General features: G+C 38.9%; 1 protein-coding gene across 1 annotated transcript in view; it reads right to left on the bottom strand.

Annotated features, from left to right (window-relative positions):
* The window catches only part of cacna1db (calcium channel, voltage-dependent, L type, alpha 1D subunit, b), an 83965-nt gene that overhangs the window by 29698 nt on the left and 35063 nt on the right, over positions 1-19204 (bottom strand). Inside the window, exons 4-15 of the mRNA XM_040152136.1 lie at positions 17803-17942; positions 16957-17099; positions 13841-13993; positions 11321-11517; positions 9175-9278; positions 8739-8908; positions 4504-4578; positions 2505-2592; positions 2250-2276; positions 1595-1755; positions 1224-1449; positions 305-512 (exon numbers count right to left, since the gene is read on the bottom strand). Of these exons, the coding sequence (XP_040008070.1) occupies positions 305-512; positions 1224-1449; positions 1595-1755; positions 2250-2276; positions 2505-2592; positions 4504-4578; positions 8739-8908; positions 9175-9278; positions 11321-11517; positions 13841-13993; positions 16957-17099; positions 17803-17942 (1692 nt within the window). The remainder of the gene's footprint in view (positions 1-304; positions 513-1223; positions 1450-1594; positions 1756-2249; positions 2277-2504; positions 2593-4503; positions 4579-8738; positions 8909-9174; positions 9279-11320; positions 11518-13840; positions 13994-16956; positions 17100-17802; positions 17943-19204) is intronic.

The raw sequence follows: 19204 nt of genomic DNA on the forward strand, positions 1-19204 counted from the left end.
TAAACCCGTTGTTGTTGTTGCCATAAATGTCCCTTTAAAAACATCTGGATTTGATTTGCAGTTGGCAGAGATATTTTTATGATAAAGTCTTTAGATAAATACTAAGAAATTTGAAAATACAGTAGATTACATTTTGAAAATGCCAAAACGATTATCTATATTCCCTAAGCAGATAATACTGTAGCACTCTTATTGTTATTGCAGTGTATGTTGAATTAAATGTTGAATATGTTGAGTACATCCTGCAAATCATATTTAAATGTTCTGAATAAAACCCTAACCCTAAGCCTAATAAAACACTAACCTGGAACACGGTGAGCAGAGCCTGGGGGAAGTTATCAAACGTGCTCCTCTTGGTCACAGTCTCATCGAAGTTGAACTTGCCCCCAAAGAGCTGCATGCCAAGCAGGGAGAAAATAATGATGAAGAGGAAGAGCAGCAGCAACAGGGAGGCGATAGACTTCATGGAGTTGAGCAGAGAGGCCACCAGGTTACTGAGAGATGCCCAATGACTGGAGAAGAAAAAATATAAAATAAGTTAACAGAAGGACAGACACACAAAATGCCAGCCAAACACCTGGTTATGAGGTGCAAATATGGAAGTGGTAATATTGGCAGGCAAGGCATGAAAACCATAGTCAGCACTGACATACATTTCTAAGTATGTCCTGCATCAGGCATGACATCTCGCAAGTATACTCACTTAGGACATCTGGTACTGTACACGCTGCTTCATTGTAGGGCTCTTTTTTACTTATTGTTGTTGTTGTTGTTGTTTTTGAAAAGGATTTGTGCTCCTTTAAGGTGACAACAGCAGATCACAACAGCAACCAAACACTGCCAGGCATGAGCTGTCACTGTAAGAACTGGACCCTGTCACCTCTACAGATACAGCCCAGTCTGGCTGCAAACTGTCAGGAAGCTTCCATGTGTTTAATCTTCGTAGCAGAGTAGCTTTAAAATTTGGAGTGAGTTTTATCACTCTCATGGATTGTTCATTGCATAGGTCTGGATAATGCTGAAAAAAAGTGATTTTAGTCAAAAGAATAAAAAAAGGAATCAGGCCCGGAATTTATTAGAACATTTTGTTGTTATGGTCTGTTGAATTTATTGTACTACCTTCCTGAATCAAAAGCATGAAAAAAAAAAGAATAGAGCCTGAAAAATTTAAGTCATCTCTATCGCATCCAACAAACATACACACACAACATTCTGTTTCTCACCGTGTAACTTTGAAGATCCTAAGGAGGCGTACGCAGCGGAAAACAGAGATGCCCAAAGGAGACATGATGGCCAGCTCCACCAGGATGGTCTCTATGATGCCTCCACACACCACGAAACAGTCAAAGCGGTTAAACAGGGACACAAAGTAAGCCTGGAGCCCCAAACTATACATCTTCACCAGCATCTCCAAGGTGAACATTGCCAGGAGAACTTTGTTGGCTACATCTGGAGAGGAGAAGTGAGGGTAGGAGAAGACTTTAGGAACAAACCTGTTACAATTTTAACATCTCATAGCTGAACAAACTCAAGGAAACTGAACTGAATATATGTTTTATAGTCACACAGAACAAAATAGCATAAAAACAGATACCTTGTACTTCAGTCAGCCAGTCTGGCTGGTTGTAGTGCTCAGAGGCAATGGTGAGAGTGTTGAGGAACACCAGGATGATGACCAACCAATAAAACGTCACTGATTTCACAGCTGCACGACACTTCCTACGGCAGAGCCGGTTCCACCGCCGCCACTGACGACTGGCAGACAAACAGGTCCACTTTAGGATCAGTGGTCAGGATATGTACGCCCATGTTCAGAAGAGTTTAGTTCCAAAGTGAGACATAATAAGCCATGTCAAAACTTTGATAGTATTTCCTTTCGAGATAATGGAAGATTTGACTGCATTTAACATGTTTTGGAATTAACTCTTCTGACTTCAGACTCTAGTTATATATATTTAATTATCAAGTTTTATTTCTCACATATGCAAATTTACGTGGTGAAATAAAATGACAGCACAACATCACTATGAATCAAAGACAGGATAAAGACAGTAACTGGTTAGTCAAAAATAAAACATGACACACGGTGGATCAACTGCAAAAAATTAAAGCGGACATAAACACAGGTGAAAACACTAGGGATCTGAGCAAAGCAAATATGAGGCAAAAATCAGCCATGCAAGATGAGTTGAATCAAATCGATGTATGAAGAACACATCTACCATGCAGTGTCATGCCAAGGTACTAACCTGCACTTTGACTTAGTAATTTTTTGACTGGGGGGAATAAAACACGAAGCAACTTTTAATAAAGGGCAACAAAACATGTGCAATTGTGCACTCTGGATTTGAGTTACGTATATGATTTGTACAAAAGCCACTGTGTCTTTTGAATGTTATTTATCTGGTCAAAGTGTCCTTGAAAAATTCAATGAATGTTCATCAGTCGACTGATAGGACTGTCAATCAAATGTCTGACTGTTGTGTATGATATGTCACACTCACCACAGCGGTCCACAGCAGGATGATTTGTCTTCCTCTCCATTGTGATTCTCTGTGTTCACCGACTCTGTCTCACTAATGGGGATGCTCGCTATGGTATCGCGCACGCACACACGCACACACACACGTATGCACACACCAAAAAAAAAGCAAGTTAACAAAGAAGTATAGGACGATATGTGTCCTAAAGGAAACCAATGAAAGTCACATGATGATACATTTTCATATTGACACACATGCATTTTTGGTTTGGCTTGGTTCTAGGGTGATGAAATGTTTTAAGTGAAATGTTTTGTTTTGTTTTATTTTTTTAAATACAGAAAAAAACATGCCAGAATCAACTCTCTAATTTATGGAGAATAAAACAGCACGACAGTACTACAAGAAAGTCTCAACTGCAATATGAAATTAGTCAGTTCTTGTAAGCCTTCAATACACACTACACTCATATTTTTAGATATTAACTTTTCTCTCTGTAGAACCATCAGCTGAAATGTTGTCTTTTTTTCATGTTTCACGTGGCTTATATACCAGGCCAAACCACCAGAAAAGAAAGAAACAAAAACTGAAAATGTGAAAAATGCAGGTGTCAGATAGAAAATGTTAGGGTGACTCCTTCTCAAAGTTTGACATTAATGAAAAGGAAACTCAGCCAGGTTTTTCCTTAATTCCAAAATGTTTTAGTTATTAAAGACAGACACTGACGATACCCAGTGCTGAATTAAAGGTTTCTGCACAGATCAAGTCACAGTGAGTACATGCTGCCAGACCTGAGTATAAACTATTTATCAAATGGAAACTTTTCAGAACAGAAATATTGTTACTCAGATGAAATAGGTTACTTGTAACAAGTATCCAGTGATTGTCGAATCGTGTCAGTACTGATTGTCCAGTTAAAATATTTTATCAAGCTATTTGGTCCAGGTCTGTATGCTGCAACAAGTATTACTTACATAGTGACAGGGTTACAACATACAGTATACTGGAAATCATATATACTGTCCGTGCATAAAATATTGTCTTTATAAATTACAAATGAAAGGAATTTAAAATGATGGTGAGGAATGAGGGATCTGAACACAAATATTGTGACAGTTCAGTTTACTTTTGACCCACAATATTTTAAATTCAATGAATCTGAGTCATGACATTAACTGATTTTAGCTAAATGCATTTTCATGCATTACAGGGTGTGTCAGGATGTAGTATTAAAACTGGTACTAAAATATACATGAGCTAAATAGACTTTGCTGGCAAAAGGGTTTCATCACAAAATTGTACAACTTTTGTTGAAGTACAGCATGTAGAGCATTTCCTGAGGCAAGAGATCGGCTGGAAACATCTAAATCGGCACAAATGAGCATGGTTTATGCAAGTCTTTGTGACAATGAAATGTATTATATGTTTAAATGTAGGGTTTTTGATACTATGCCTACCATTTATGTACAGCAACAGTAGTGTGCATTCAAATTTATGTCATACTGACTGTAACTTTAAGTCAGTCTTTTTGTTTACTGTTCTAACAGTTTTGTTAACTTTTGACGTTCTTTATACTTACTAAAACATGCATTGTTAAAGTGCATATATATATATATATATATATATATATATATATATTGTATCTTTAAACACTGAAGGTGTTATGCCACATGTTAGTGGCTGTGTTACAGTTAAGTACCAAATTCCTCGAAGGTGGCATTTGTCTCAAGGAGATTTTTTTCTTTTCCTTTCATCAGCTCTACAGTACAAAGTGTTGATTTACTTCACTAGCAGTTAGGCTTTGTTTGTTGGTAGAGAATAATACAATGCAATGAAATGAATTTTCTTATGATAAGGATGGTAAGGATCAGTTCAACAAAGGGCATGCAAATACAAAAGCACAAACAAAAGCATAAGCAAAGCACATGCATGCAGAGACACCCAGAGGGACAAAGATGAACTGTCCTCAACATGCTCGATAAAACACATTCCCATACACGCGTGCACACTCAAACACATTTACCCTGTGTCTCTGTGGACTGAGTGAACCAGCCAAACTTTCCTTTCTTCTTCTCAGTGAGGTCAGCCAGCGTGACCCCTTGGTGTTACCAACATGCAGTTCACACAGCCAGATAGCAGAGGAAGCAGTGAGTCAGTTCACAGCAGAACAAGAGAGGAATGTACAGCAAGATACAGCTGCAATACAAACTACTGACACAGCTACCATGTCCAGAAGAGCTACTAAACAAGTGTACAGGACATACAGTCATACCCTCTTTATGCAACAGACTGGCTAAACAATCTATCTTGTCTTACTTCAGTAAAATTCATCCGTTATGTTTGCTTCTAGCATGGAGGTAACTGGCAAGTAACAGGAAAGCGTAAGGTTAAAGAGGCCTTGAGACATTACAGTAGAGGAACTAGTTTTTAAGTATTCACGATAATTTGTATATACAAAGCTGGTCAGTCAGGTGCTCTCAAATGCTGCCACAAGAATAAAAACTCACAGTAGTTTACTGCCATTTTACACAAGGCATTTGCTAACAGAAGTATGATAGTCGTATGTAATAGACAACAATTTTTAATAATATGATGTACAGTAAACGAACAGTCAAAAGCTTTAGAACACCCCCATTTTCCAGTTTTTATTGAAATTTAAGCAGCTCAAGTCCAGTGAAAAACCATAAAAGGTATAAAGGTCAGTGGTAAACTGCCTGAGTTAAAAATAATTTAAAAAAAAAAGTTTACTTCACTAAAAACTGAAAAATCATGTAAATTTCATAGAAAACAGGGATAAAGAAATTGTTTCATTTACAGCTTTACTTCGACAATGGAAGCATTGAAAGTTAATGCAAATAATTCCCACAGGTCTCCCAACTTTTGTTAATAACTCCCGAACCCTCTGTCTGAACAAAGGCAGTGTTGGAACAAACTGGGTTACTACACCCTCTGATGCATCATTAGGACCATACTGTGCTGCAGGAGGCAGTACTGTGTATTGCCGTCAGAATGGTGAGAAAAAGGCAAGTAACAGAGGAAGACAGACTGGTTGGTCAGGGGATCATCCCGCAACAAGATAATGACCCACAACATTAGAAGAAAAGAACGAGACGGTGGCTTCACCTGTTGGAAGACCAGCATGGTCTCCAGACTTAAACCTCATCAAGTTTGGGATGAACTGGACAGAAGGTGAAAGCAAAGCATCCTACAACTGCAGCACAGTCATGGGAACTTTTGCAACAGTGTGGGGACGAACCCTCTGAACAATATTTGATTTCCATCGTAGAACCTGAAGAAGGGCTTTGACCGAAACATTGTATTAAATGTTCTTCATTGAGTAAGTGAAGTCAGTGTCATTGTAGAAAGAACATCTAGAGTTTGTTCAAAAAAATTCAAAATCAAAAATGTATATTCAATTTAGTTTAACAAGAAGATTCCATGACTCCTTGTTTTCAAAATCTCCAATTGTTTATTTGTTCTATGGTTTCATTTTCAGAAACACTGAGAAACGGAATTATGCACAGCTGGAAAAATGGAGTTGTTCCAAAACCTTTAACCAGTAGTGTATATCTACCAGGCCCATTTGTATTGGCTTATTGCCGATTTAGCGGTATTTGTGATTAGGTTAGCAGATAAATGTTTGAGGTAGTTTTGAAACAGTGTCAACTTTAAATTGTCCACCAGAGAGCACTGTCTGTAAAATGTCCTGCTTAGTAGATATATCTTGCACTTTAAAAAACAAATTATACAAAATTCTCAACAATATCGGCCTCAGAAATTCAGTGTTGATTGGGCTACATCACTTAATTTAAGGTTTATAGCTTCTGGACAGAGTACCTATATAATACAATATTAGACTGGGAGGGGTTAGCGATAAACAAGACCTCAGTTAGAAGACAGAAGATGGAGGGCAGAGAAGAGAAGATATGTGGGAACAAAAGGAAGAAAAAGGAGGAAGAGGGGAAAAAACTAATGTTAGCAGCAATCTACAGATTTTTTTTACAAGGCACACAGACACTGCAAGAATCAAGGAAAGAAAGTTAGTTGTTTTGGGTGACTTGTCCAGAAAAAATGACAGCACATGTCAAAAGCTGGGCAACTACTGGAGGACATCAAATACTGACAGGTACATATGCACTAAACAGCACTGTGAATGGTTTTAAGGCACTTTAGCAGTATTAAGAAGAGAGGCGAGTTTGCCGTCAAACATCACGCCAGGCCAAACCAGGGGACTTATTCACTCACTTTTAGAATATCTACAGCTCACGACAAGGCACACAACACACACATTTTTTAAAAGGAGCAGATGGGAATTAAGTGATTTAGACCCACAGTTCATGTCCCTGGTTCAAAATTCATCGTATGGGTTCTGTCCCAAAAATCTTTTTCTTTATTTGAACTAAACTATTGAAATCATGTATGTACCGTAAGTATTTCCCTTTTGCTCCTATGGACTTCCCAGATTTAGCATTGCACTCGAGATGAACAGTTGTGCCGTATTCACATTATAGTGGGAAAAACAGCTTCTGCGCGTGCCTACTCATTATCGTGTATGTGGTGTGTTACAGCAGCTCTGGAGAGCAGGCGAGAGGCGAGAGGGGTGTACCCCCTACTGGTTGGTATTCTCTCACACCAAGCAGACGAATGAATTAACTCTCACATTCGCATCCGCAGGATACTGGATAATGGTGCATGCAGAAGAAACCCAAGCAGACACCGGGGAACATGCAAACTCCACGCACACCCTGACCCTCATTATATCACACACAGCAACACACATTCACATTAAATTCAGACCTGCCAACTGCGTCACATCTACGTCTATCTACTGTAGATAACAATGTAAACAAAGGGACCCCAATAAATATGAGCTTGGAACATAAATGATGCAGGGCCCTGCTTATTCTGTATGGATAGCCTTCCTCTTGTCTTTATGTGGAACACAGAGCATACATTTGCTAAAATTAGTCATTGTTTGTCAAATGAGTATTAACATAAGCCATAGCTATGTTATACCTCTTGTACTAATGGGAAAATGGCATCTGCCATCTGATTCAATCCTTTATAATTTAATATTATTCATGAATGAATTTAGAGAAATGAACAAACAAAACCTATTGAAAACCTATAGGCCATGTGTTTACACTGCTCTTGAAAAGGTATAGACTAAATGCTTGTGTGTTGCAACTGCAATTCCTAATTTTCCATTGTGCAAATTTTCATACAGATAATTGTATACAGATGATTATGCAAGCTACCCTTAAACCTAAACAAATACTACCTAAACTTAACAATTTTTTTTGGCTGCTTGGGGGCAGAGGGAACGAGTTGTAAATACAACACTAACATATTAACACACGATCTCCACCAACTCATGGAGGAAATACCTTGCTCTGTAGCTGCTAAATGCTCTACTATGTTTACCAGTTCACTGTGCTACAGCTTCCTCTGAGTAGCAAACATGGCTACCGGTTCCATAGAAACGCAATCACTACTGCCCAAACCTGTAGAGAGTGTATGTTTGCACTGATCAATTCAGTGTTGTAAGAGATGATCATGAGCATCTGCATGTGTGATGTATTACACACGCAGATGCTCGCGACGCGCGCGGAAGGAAAAAATTCTATCCTTGACCTATTTAATGGCAGCAATGTAAAATATTAAGGCAATGTAAAGTAGAAGGAAAAATTGAAATTATGGAAGAACATTTCTTAAGAGGACTACTGCAATACTAACCCATTACGTGCCTCACTCTATAACAATCATTCTCCTTCAGTCGGTGAATGCCTCATTTTGGTACAGAGTGATGACCCTTTACCAAACTGTACAAGACAATGCTTGGAGAAAGATTTGATTTATTGAACGATGAATGTATCTTTGTCAGGTAACATTTGTGATACTGTCCCTTGGCAGTGAATATCAAGAGTCATGTATTATTGTTATGTATCAATGTATTTTTAAACAGTCACACAGCTGAGCAGGGCAGTTTTTTCCAGATACATAAAACATTTCCTCCATGATTCATTAAAGGCAAAGCATCAGTTAGCTTATCAGAGTGTATTAACAACAGCTAGGAGAGTAATGGTTTGCCCTCCTCATCTCCCTCCTTTCACTACTGATGGGGCAAAGAGATGTGCAACATTAAGTTAAAGGCAGAAAAAGTTAAGGCTTGGTAACTCATAGTTCTGTTTGCGTTCTTCATTTCCCTGCTTTAGACAAGGATAGCGGGACAAAATGAATTAAATCCAGGTAACTCACGGTTACGCTTGCCCTCCTCGTCTCCCTCTTCCTCGTTCTCAGGGTCGATGTCCTCGGCCTGAGTGATCCAGTCCAGATAGCCCTTTAGGTCTTCCTCTAACTGCTGCTTCTCGCGTAGCTTCTGGAAGTCTCCCCGAGCCTTGGCCTTCTCTCGCTCTTTGGAAAACTCTCTGGATAGGGCAGAGCAAAATGACAGTCAAACCTGTTCAGGGTCCCAGAACTCACAATCGTTACTTATATTCAAAAAATGAAAACGTATTTATCCATATCCGATAATGTCAGAAAATACGCTTAGTGTTTAAAGTATAAACTGCTTGAGTTTAGCGCATCAAAACCAGTCATAAAAGTCACAGAAAAGAGTTAAAGAAAAGGAGAAAAAAACAACTTATTGGCAAAAGCACAAGACAAAACTAAGAAAAGCATACTCAAAACCTACCCGCTCAACACACCCAAGACCAAGTTGAGTACAAAGAAGGATCCAAAGATGACCAGACTGACAAAGTAAACCCAAGGCAGCTCAAAGCCCATTGCATCATTCATCTACATGGAAACACAAGCAGAGAAAGAGTGATCAGTGGGAAAAAAAATGATATTTAGTGCTTCTGAACACGCCAGTTATTTACAGTTTTCTTTCAGGCACAGTCTTAATAATTACATTTACGTTCATGACGTAAATAAAAGATTAAACTGCAAATACAAATGCCAAGTGGTTGATGTTCTGTCTTCCAAATATTTACAGTGTGCTGTAATGCATATCTTCCCCCAGTGCACATTCGCACTGGCTTGTGTGAACATTTGCATCCTGCATACTTCACTAAACGAATGCGCGAGTCCTGATGTTTTGAAGGATGGACTCGACAATACAAAAGTTGAAAGTATGTAATTACATTAGTGTGTTATCAATATAATTGTGTAGGCTTTCATGTATTTGTACTTTTTGGAGTACAAGCCCATGCTGTTTCTCTCAAAGGTGTCACCACTCCAGTGCTGGATTTTAAATCAAATTCATAGGCGGCCAAAAGCCATTCTTCAGACGGAGAGATATCGTCCACTCTCAACTGTGACCACTAGAGGGCATCACCGGCGAGATAAACCGAGTCAGTAATGAGTGAGAAGAGGTATAAGGAGATGACACATCTATTAGTAGGGTGGCTGTGGCAAACGACTGCAGAGCTACGGTGCCTTTTAATAGAGCCGTTTGGCAAAGAGACAATAGGAGTTGACCCTTTGATGGAGTTTGTGCATTTATAACCACAAAACTTTTAACTTTTAACATCTTTTAACTTTTCTCACATATTCCCTCTAAAAAACAAACAAACCTGCTCCTGCTAGCGTGGCACAGATGAACAAAGTCTCAACTCTGCATCCAGCCACGGCACAATACAGTGCCACCCACCGTACTTGATTGATTTCTGTAGCGAATGTCAGGGGTCAGATTTAATTCATTCATCTGCCCATCTATCCATCTATCGGTCCTTCTCTTAGCTTCGTCGAGTCTCCTTCGTTCACCACTTGAAGCGCGGTATTAGCATGAAATTGCCATGGTAACACATACAAGCACGAGAGGAGTAAAGAGTGTGTGAGGTAGAGAGAGAGAGAGAGAGAGAGAGAGAGAGAGAGAGAGAGAGAGAGAGAGGAAAAGAAGAAGGGAGAGGTTCATTATTTCATAGTCTCCGTCAATAAAAGGATGTGGGTGGATTGTGATGAAAACTCGTTCTGAGTTGAGCGCCGATGCTGAGTGTTTTGGCTCAATAAAAGCTGTTGGTGATTTTTGCTCATGAGAAGCTATGGCTTTTGAAGTGAGCCTGTATTTTTTTTAGTCGTTATCAACTAAACGAAGGGTGATGGTTCAGGCTCAGGCTACTCACCGAGGGCTTCTTTGATATTAAAAATGTGTATAGCTTGAATTTGTAGGAGACACAGAAACAGATGGTCATGTGAGGTTTTATATATGTAGGCCCTCAACGAATATGTTTCCTGTAGCCTGCAGATTTACAGTAAAATAAACCTTCTAATTTATCTTCAGACATCATTACTGTAATCGTGTGAAAGATGAAACAAAACACATTTGTATGTCATCTTATTAATTTTTTTCAAATTACAGTAATACGCAGAGTGAATATAATAATACAACAGCAATGTCTTAAGTAAAGCACTTTGGATTGCCTTGGTGTTGAACGGTGCTATACAAAGAAACCTGCTTTGTCTATATAATGCACATTACCTATCATATCAAGTTCAATAAATTGGAATACTACCAACCTTTAAATGAATATTTTTTAGATAAAGTATTCATTTATGATGTCAAAATATATCGACTTACATAGTACAAAAAAGCAAACATTTATGTGCCCTTTCTAACAAATTGTAACCTTGTTTTCATCGGTAATATGAAATCCACCATTTCACAATTTTGTCAAGATTTCCTAGAATCAGCATAGTTCCAGACATGCTACCCGTTTTTTACAAGGTTCTGTCAAAATCAAAAATTTCAAATGTGAGACACATATATTCATAAACCAAACACATGGTGCCCCATTTGGGCTTCATTAGAGTCATTCTGATGCAGAATGGCAGATTACCCAGTAGAGAACGTCGGTCCAGCCCTCCATGGTGATGCATTGGAACACAGTGAGCATGGCAAACAAAAAATTGTCGAAGTTGGTGATGCCGTTGTTGGGGCCTTGCCAGCCCTCTCTGCAAACTGTGCCATTGAGCAGGCAATGACGGCCATGCCCTGATACCGCACATGGCGTGGGCTCTTCTTCCGCGAGGGTACCTGGGGGCACAGAGTCAGATGAATCTATTATTGAAATCAGTGCCTAATACAGGCAAACAAAAATTCAAAAATGAATTAAACAAACTGAGACATATCCCCACGTTTTGAAACAATCCACAAGCCCACCATATTAAGTATAATGTCATGCAAGATGACTTGATTCTATTGTAGAGAAATTTGTAGTAAACATGGAAACGCTAACAGGAAAGAAAAACCACAGGGCTCTACTTTATTAGCACAGATATTTACAATATAAAGCCTTCCAGATGTTTTTGCATCTTGGCATTAGTTGTCCATCTGTATTTGTTTTAGAATATTTCTTATAGTACAGTACAAGGATTTTAATGGTGTAGCCAGTAATGAAAATCTTCCCTTACTTCATCCCTTACTGTCTTCAGAGAATCTGCAGGCCTGCCGGCTTAGGTCTTTTGGCTGTCTGAGGCTGAGTGTGGCTCCGCTTTGTAACATCCCTCCATTTAAAAATAATTCTCCATTCTTGAATCTCACCTCAACAGCCTTTTTTTTTTTTTTTTTTTTACAAACTTTCTTTCTTACTTACAGCTTTTCTCTACTTACAATATATATCTGCAGGGTTATTTTTGACACTGGTCTTAATCATATTTTATCATCTCCTTTCACTGGTTATCCCATATTGAGTCTTAGCCTTTGAATACATTATTATTTGTGGGACTTTGTGTCATAATCTTTTGTCATAATTTTGCTTTTCTTTTCTCTTACTACTTTCATCCCGTCTATGTATCCTATTTCCTGCCGATTCTGAGATTATGATCATAATCATGACTCGATACAAAGATAATCATATACAGTTATTTAAACTGCATCGCAGACCACATGGAGATCAGTAGTCCATTTATCCCTTCATACCGACCTCTAGGTCATACTTTATTATTAGATGTTCTGTCACCGCGCCATCATTATATAAGCATTGCAGAAAATTATGCTACACAAATTAAACCCCACCCACCCTCATTAGCATTTAAATGCATACAGTATATGCAGATTAGATGGGCCCACAACATGCTGAACTTAACTTCATTCTTGAAATATCCACAATGCACGCACACATACAAATACACAAATCCACACAAGTACCCATGTTTTGCCCTCCCACCCACACCCACACACACACACAAAAACCACAGGTTAAATCCTTTCTCTCGGGTCCAACAGAACAGACACAAGCAAATGTGGATCAAAGGGAGCTTCACTCTCACGCTGTCATGGTCTCTCAACTTGAGTCTACAATGCTTCTACTGACGTCCACAAACGAACAGATCAAAACAGATCAAAGCAAGAAGGAGAGAGGAAGGGGGAGAGATAAAGTGAAAAGTGTGTGAGAAAGAGAGGAATGACTGGGAGAGTGACACTATGAAAATCGCTGTCATACTCCTGTATTATCCACCGAGCCCTGGGACTTCAGCTGCTTCACTCTCAGTCAGCCATTTTAGAACATGACCTTTGTCTTATATGAGTGTGTGTGTGTGTGTGTGTGTGTGTGTGTGTGTGTGTGTGTGTGTGTGTGTGTGTGTGTGTGTATTACATATATATATGACATTAATGACTAACAATCTTCCATCAGTTTATCCTTACTTCTTGAATAATTCTGCCATGTTGGAGGCAATGCAGTAGTAACGGTCAAGCATGTTTACATAATAGCCAGATATTAGTCATTTAATCACTGGATTTAATCCACCATCTGCTGTTCTGTCCTGTTTTCAGCAGCTTTTCACCATTCATATACAAGGTACATGTGTCCATTCATTCTAAGGGAATAAATCCTGTATCTATTTTAAGATGTGATTTATTTGCCTGTTCATACTGTCCTGTAGGTTGGTTGTGGGTCCCAATTTATAAGGTTTAAAGGTGCTATATGTAAGTTTTCTCTGCCGCCAAAGGGGCAGGTGGTAGTGGTCACTTGACAAGAGCTTCAGCCATCATTGCGTTACAGCGACTTGATATTGGAAACTGATGAGACGGGCCAGGGCTAGCTGATTAGCATGCTAACTTCAAGAGTTAACATTAGCATTGCTTTCCACCACTGGCAACAGCTCTTGGCAAGTAAAGGAATGAAGTTTGATGCTGCACTCGCAACGTTTCCTCTAGACTGGTAAGTAAACAGCTGTTAATGCTAACGTTGGCTATGTAGCAATAGCAAAACTTACATATAGCTCCTTTAAAGAGTAAAAATCCCTCTTGGACAGTTTACCAGGTAACTCTTGATTGAAACAGTGAGGAAAATGTGAGATACAAAAGAATGAAAACAAAAATAAATGAATTAATAAATCTCTCCGCACTACCTTACCTGTTTGTATCACATAGCACGTGGCATGCATTTTGCCAATGAAGAGTTCCAGGCCAATGATGGCGTAAATGATAATGACGAAGAGGACGAGCAGAGCGATGTGAAGCAGGGGAACCATAGCTTTAATAATGGAGTTTAAAACCACCTGCAAACCTGCAAACATACACAGAAGCCAAAGTAAGAGGGAACACACAGACACATACAGAAATGTTAATGCATACTCAGGGTTTCCCAAATTTGAGTTGCCACCCTTATGAGAAAAGCAGCAACAGGATATTTGTTCCTCATCTTAATCAATGAACAAACTACTGTTGCAATGATTGACTGAGTAATGTGATGATTCGATGCTTTTCTTTAACCTATATGTTACTAAACTTAATATCCTAAGGTTTTGGATTGCTGGTCAGATAAAACAAGCTATTGAAATACAGTACATCATCTTTGGCTATGGGAAATTGTAATGGACAATTTTGAGTATTTTCTAACATTTTTTAGACATAACAAATAATCAATTAATCACAAAAACAATCATCAAATGAATCTATAATGAAAACAACCTGCAGCCCTAGAACAAACTTTAAACATGTGTTTATGTAATCTTGCCAAATATCAAGAACAGACATTTATGCCATTGCATTTATGCCATGCATTCCTATTCAAAACATGTGCTGTATGTTGTGTACACTGGAACAAGAGAAGAATACAAGTATCTGAAACTTAAACAACAGAATGGTTCACTCAAATTAACCTTTTAAAATATGCCAATCCGCCAGTGGGATGCTTTTGCCTTGTACCAGACTCCAGCTTCACACAACCTTGATAAATTAAACATTGTTTGAAAGCTCTACATCTCCTGATCTATCTGTAGAAAATATTTTAGGATCACCCATGTCACTGCAACAGCTGTTGACGCAGAATTGGTTCAGACTTGTGGGTATGGCTCCAAAGTGTTTTCCACACAAAAAGTACTACTACAGGACTTAGATTCCCTTTTTTATGCCAAAAAACAAGAGAAGAGGCAAAAGACCTTACAATTCTACCATGTTTGTGCCTTTGTAACTTTGGTTCAGTATCTCTTATAATCATTCTGATTTTTTGGTTGTAGTATTTAAAGAGTAACTTTTCAAAGGAGACCAGGGTTATTACTGTAATGAAAAGAGTTGAAGAACAGTAACCTACTAACTTTGGGTAAATTATTTTCAGGATAGTGCACAAAAGTGGGGGTGTCTGGCAACAGGTTAGCTTCAGGTTTCTTTTTGTCACTCAGTCAACAGCTCTCAAAGAAATTCTGCTCTCTAACACCAGAAATTTGGAGACATTCAGATACAAATGTAAGGGCTGCAACAAACAAATAAATTCATTACCGATCCATTTTCTGATTATTTTCTTAATTAAACTGTCGATAAAATGTCAGACATAATGGAAAATGTTCATCAGAATTTCCTAATGCCCACGGTGAAAGGTAGCAAATATCTACAACTGAAAAGCCATAACTATGCGATGTTTGGTATTTTTCCTTGAAAAATATTAAAACATTAGTCAGTTATGAAAATAGTTGCCAATATTTTTTTTTATAAACTAATTGATTAATTGACTAATATTTTCAGCTCTAAAAGGAGAAGGCCAGCCAGAGGTTAGTAGATGGTTATTTAGCTGGCAGCTGGCACTTGGGCAACTCTTTTAGTATGCTGCAGAGTACAAGTGTGCAATCACACACACACACACGTATATATACACAGAAAAACAACAGTACACACAGAAATCAAACAGACAGATACACACTCATAGGAACATGAGTTATCCAAGCTATCAGTTGTTAATGCCATTATCTACGGAATGTCTCTCATGATACCACTGAATAGGCAAGAAAGCCAACAAGCCGGCCGCTGTGGCATCAGCAAACAAGTCGAAATACCACAGTTTAATTAAACTGCATTTATCATCCAACAAAGACAAACGTTAAAGTAGAATAGAGCTGAAAATGTAATTTCGGCTCAGTTCAACTTCATCTTTCCAAGAAGTTCTTTCCATCCTGAGAGCAGTAAGTGATACATTGCTACGGCAACTCAAAAAATGCAGTTACATTATGGCAACTTTGTGTAAGGTCAGATGTGAACTAAGAACAGAAACAGTAAAGGAAGTAGTGCCTCCTGGGTAATAAAGAAATTGGGCAGAACAGTAGGGACAGAATAGATGTTTTCCTTATAGGAAGGGAAACTTCCTTTTTTTTTTAAAATATTCATGTTAATATATCTAATTATAGATATACAATAGTGGTAACAGTGTATTAAAAATGTGTACAATGATATATTTTAAATTTTAATCACTGCCTTCTGTTCTGCTGAACTGATTTTGTTGTGGACGCCTGTAAAGACACAACAATCTTCATTGTTGTGTCTTTACAGACAGAAATTGGTCAAAACAATTAACAGAGGTTTTTTCACAGCAGACGTTTTGACTTGCAATTGCACAAAAAGCACGGGTCTAACTAATAACACTAATGAAATCCTTAAGTGTCTCGGTGAGGCCAGCGACCATATTAAGAAATCCCCTTCCTCAAAGCACTTTGACAAACAGCTACTGTCTGTTCTGTAGAGGGTACTGTAGGCCTGACATGTTACACAAACATGCTAGACGTTCGGCGTGCTGGCTATTTGAGTCAAATGTTTTCTTGAGGTACAAGAAATGTTTGTCTTTTGAGTGCACTAAAATAATACAATACTTGTCATTCAAAACAACTAGTTACTACTACATACTTAAGCTGTTTGATTACTTTTGCTACCGGGTTGCTACCCGCTGCAGCTGAAACAATCAACTAGCTAACATTCCTATATTGTGTACAGTGTGCTTGACGGATAGCTCCCTCATTCTCCTATTAGCTTTATTGAACCTGTTAGGGTGGGACAATATACACCAGATTTGTTTTTAGCACATAGAGTTTGGTGACCTAACATAATTTCCAGCATAGCTCCACCCAACATCAAACTGATTAGAGGTCAAATAAGCCAGAGTAATTGAAAACATATTTGTAGTAAAAAATAATGATGACATGTGACTTGACTTGTGACCTGCTTAAAATTGTTCAAGACTTAAAAAGCAGCTCTGTGTTAACTCACTGGGAACTCCAGAAACAAGGCGAAGGGGTCGGAGCACGCGAAAGGCTCGGAGGGCCTTGACGTCAAACCCCCCAGGTTTGCCTCCAGACTGGCCGCCAGAGTCAGCGTCTTTGGTTATCATCTCCAGAACTACACTGAACAGCCTGGAGAGGTAAAAAGAGGATTGGGGCAAGAGAGGGAGAGGAAAAGCAAAGGGAGGGGGAGGCAGAGGTTTGAAAGAGAAGCAAAAAGAGGGAGAAGAGAGCAGTGATGGAGATGTCATCAAAACAGTGCAAAAAATGATGGAAGCAAAAGAGACAGAAAGCAAAGAACAAAGCCATTTTGTCCTCTTTGTACTGGTCTCTGTGTATATGCACCTGTGTGTGCAAGCGTGTGCCCATATACAGTATATGGGTTATATGTCCTTTATGTCTGAGCATATTTACCTTTAGCTTTTCACACCTCATCACAGCTTACATCCCAATGGGGCCAGGTGGTCTGCTGATAAACCGCCAGTCTAAACAAGGCCTGTGTGTGTGTGTGTGTGTGTGTGTGTGTGTGTGTGTGTGTGTGTGTGTGTGTGTGTGTGTGTGTGTGTGTGTGTGTGTGATGAGAATGGTAAACTGATGATCAATTTTAGATCAAGAGATTGACGTATATGATGGACAGCTAAATGTGTAAATGTGAACGTGTGTCTAAGTAAACGAGCAACTACATAAGCAAATGTGTACGTGTGCACTATACGTATGGAGTAACCTCAGTTGTGCTCATGGAATAATCTCATTATTTATCCATGTATGTATTTGCGTCTTTGACTTTGTGTGTTTGCATGTGCACACAGTAATTACCTGCTACCTATGAACTCACCCCACAACGACAATGACAAAGTCTAGCATGTTCCAGCCGTTTCTGACGTAGGAGTTTTGGTGCATGACCAGGCCGTAGGCAATTATCTTCAGAAATGTCTCTATAGTGAAAATGATCAGGAAGGCATATTCTACTGTCTCCTGCATGGAGGCAATGAAAGGAGGGAAGGGAGAATGAAAGGGAGGCAGAGAGGGAAAAAATAAAACAGAAGAAAGTTTATTCATCAAGTTCACTAAAATCTTACCAGAGAAATTCACAATGACCGAAATAATTTGCATGGAGGTTGCCAAAATAATATATAGATGCAATGATTCAGGCAGGTATAGCGCTCAACAAATGAGAGAACAAATTCCCTGGTCACCACAACAGTTGGCATAGCAACTGATTTCTTTTTTTGTCAAAGCCAGCAGAAAAGCATCTTTGATTTGACTTTGATCTGCAGCCTCACGACTCCTACTGACTTACAGTAAGATCAGGTCTCCAACAACATGTCAAAAAAGGCAAATTGTCTGAGAATTCATTCCTGTTAATTATAATGACACACTCACACTTGGCTTTGCCACAGTATCATTGCTACGTCAATACTCCAGTTCTTAGGCAAAAGCCTAAAATTAGCATAGAAATGTTTCATGGTTTGACACTTTCACCAAATGTACCCACTACGCTGATATTTAATTTACACATCCCCTAAAGAAGACATGCTGAGGTAAAATAAAATAGAAGCCAGGGAGAACAGACTGCAACAGTCAGACAGCAGTCCACCATGTGTTATACTGAGTCCCAGACCTCCTCAGCTGGATGACAAATAGCGTCAAGAGGAAAATATTGTTTTGCTTACAAAAACAAAAAACATGGGCGCTAGGGGCATAAAGAAAACATATATTCAAATCATATTTCAGTTCAGTGAGTATAATAATGGATTATATTCTAATATGTACCGGTGACACACACGCAAGCGCGCGCACACACACACACACACACACACACACACACACACACACACACACACACACACACACACCAGTAGAGCTGACTTGTATTTGAGGTGTATATTTTTGGGTCTATGAGTCTTTGTGAGCCAATGCAGCCCGGTGAGATCAGCATCTTTTATCTCTGTGTATGCATATGTTATAACACTCTTCATGTGTGTAATACGTCTTAGTGACGTAGCAAGAATAGCAGCAGCAATGGGGGGCTGAGTTCATTTATCCAGTTTAAATAATGACATAAACATGAGAGGGAGCTAAGGGAAGAGAGATAAATGATGCATTTATCAAATCTGAAATCTACACGCGAGGAGGGAGGAGAATCTCATGAGTGGGTGGAGTGACTGTCTGGCTGTAGGTATATCTGTCATGTCCCATTTTCTGAGTGGTGAGATCCTTCATATGACACCGATTTG

The sequence above is a fragment of the Xiphias gladius genome, chromosome 18 (genome assembly GCF_016859285.1).
Source record: "Xiphias gladius isolate SHS-SW01 ecotype Sanya breed wild chromosome 18, ASM1685928v1, whole genome shotgun sequence".
Taxonomy (NCBI): domain Eukaryota; kingdom Metazoa; phylum Chordata; class Actinopteri; order Istiophoriformes; family Xiphiidae; genus Xiphias; species Xiphias gladius.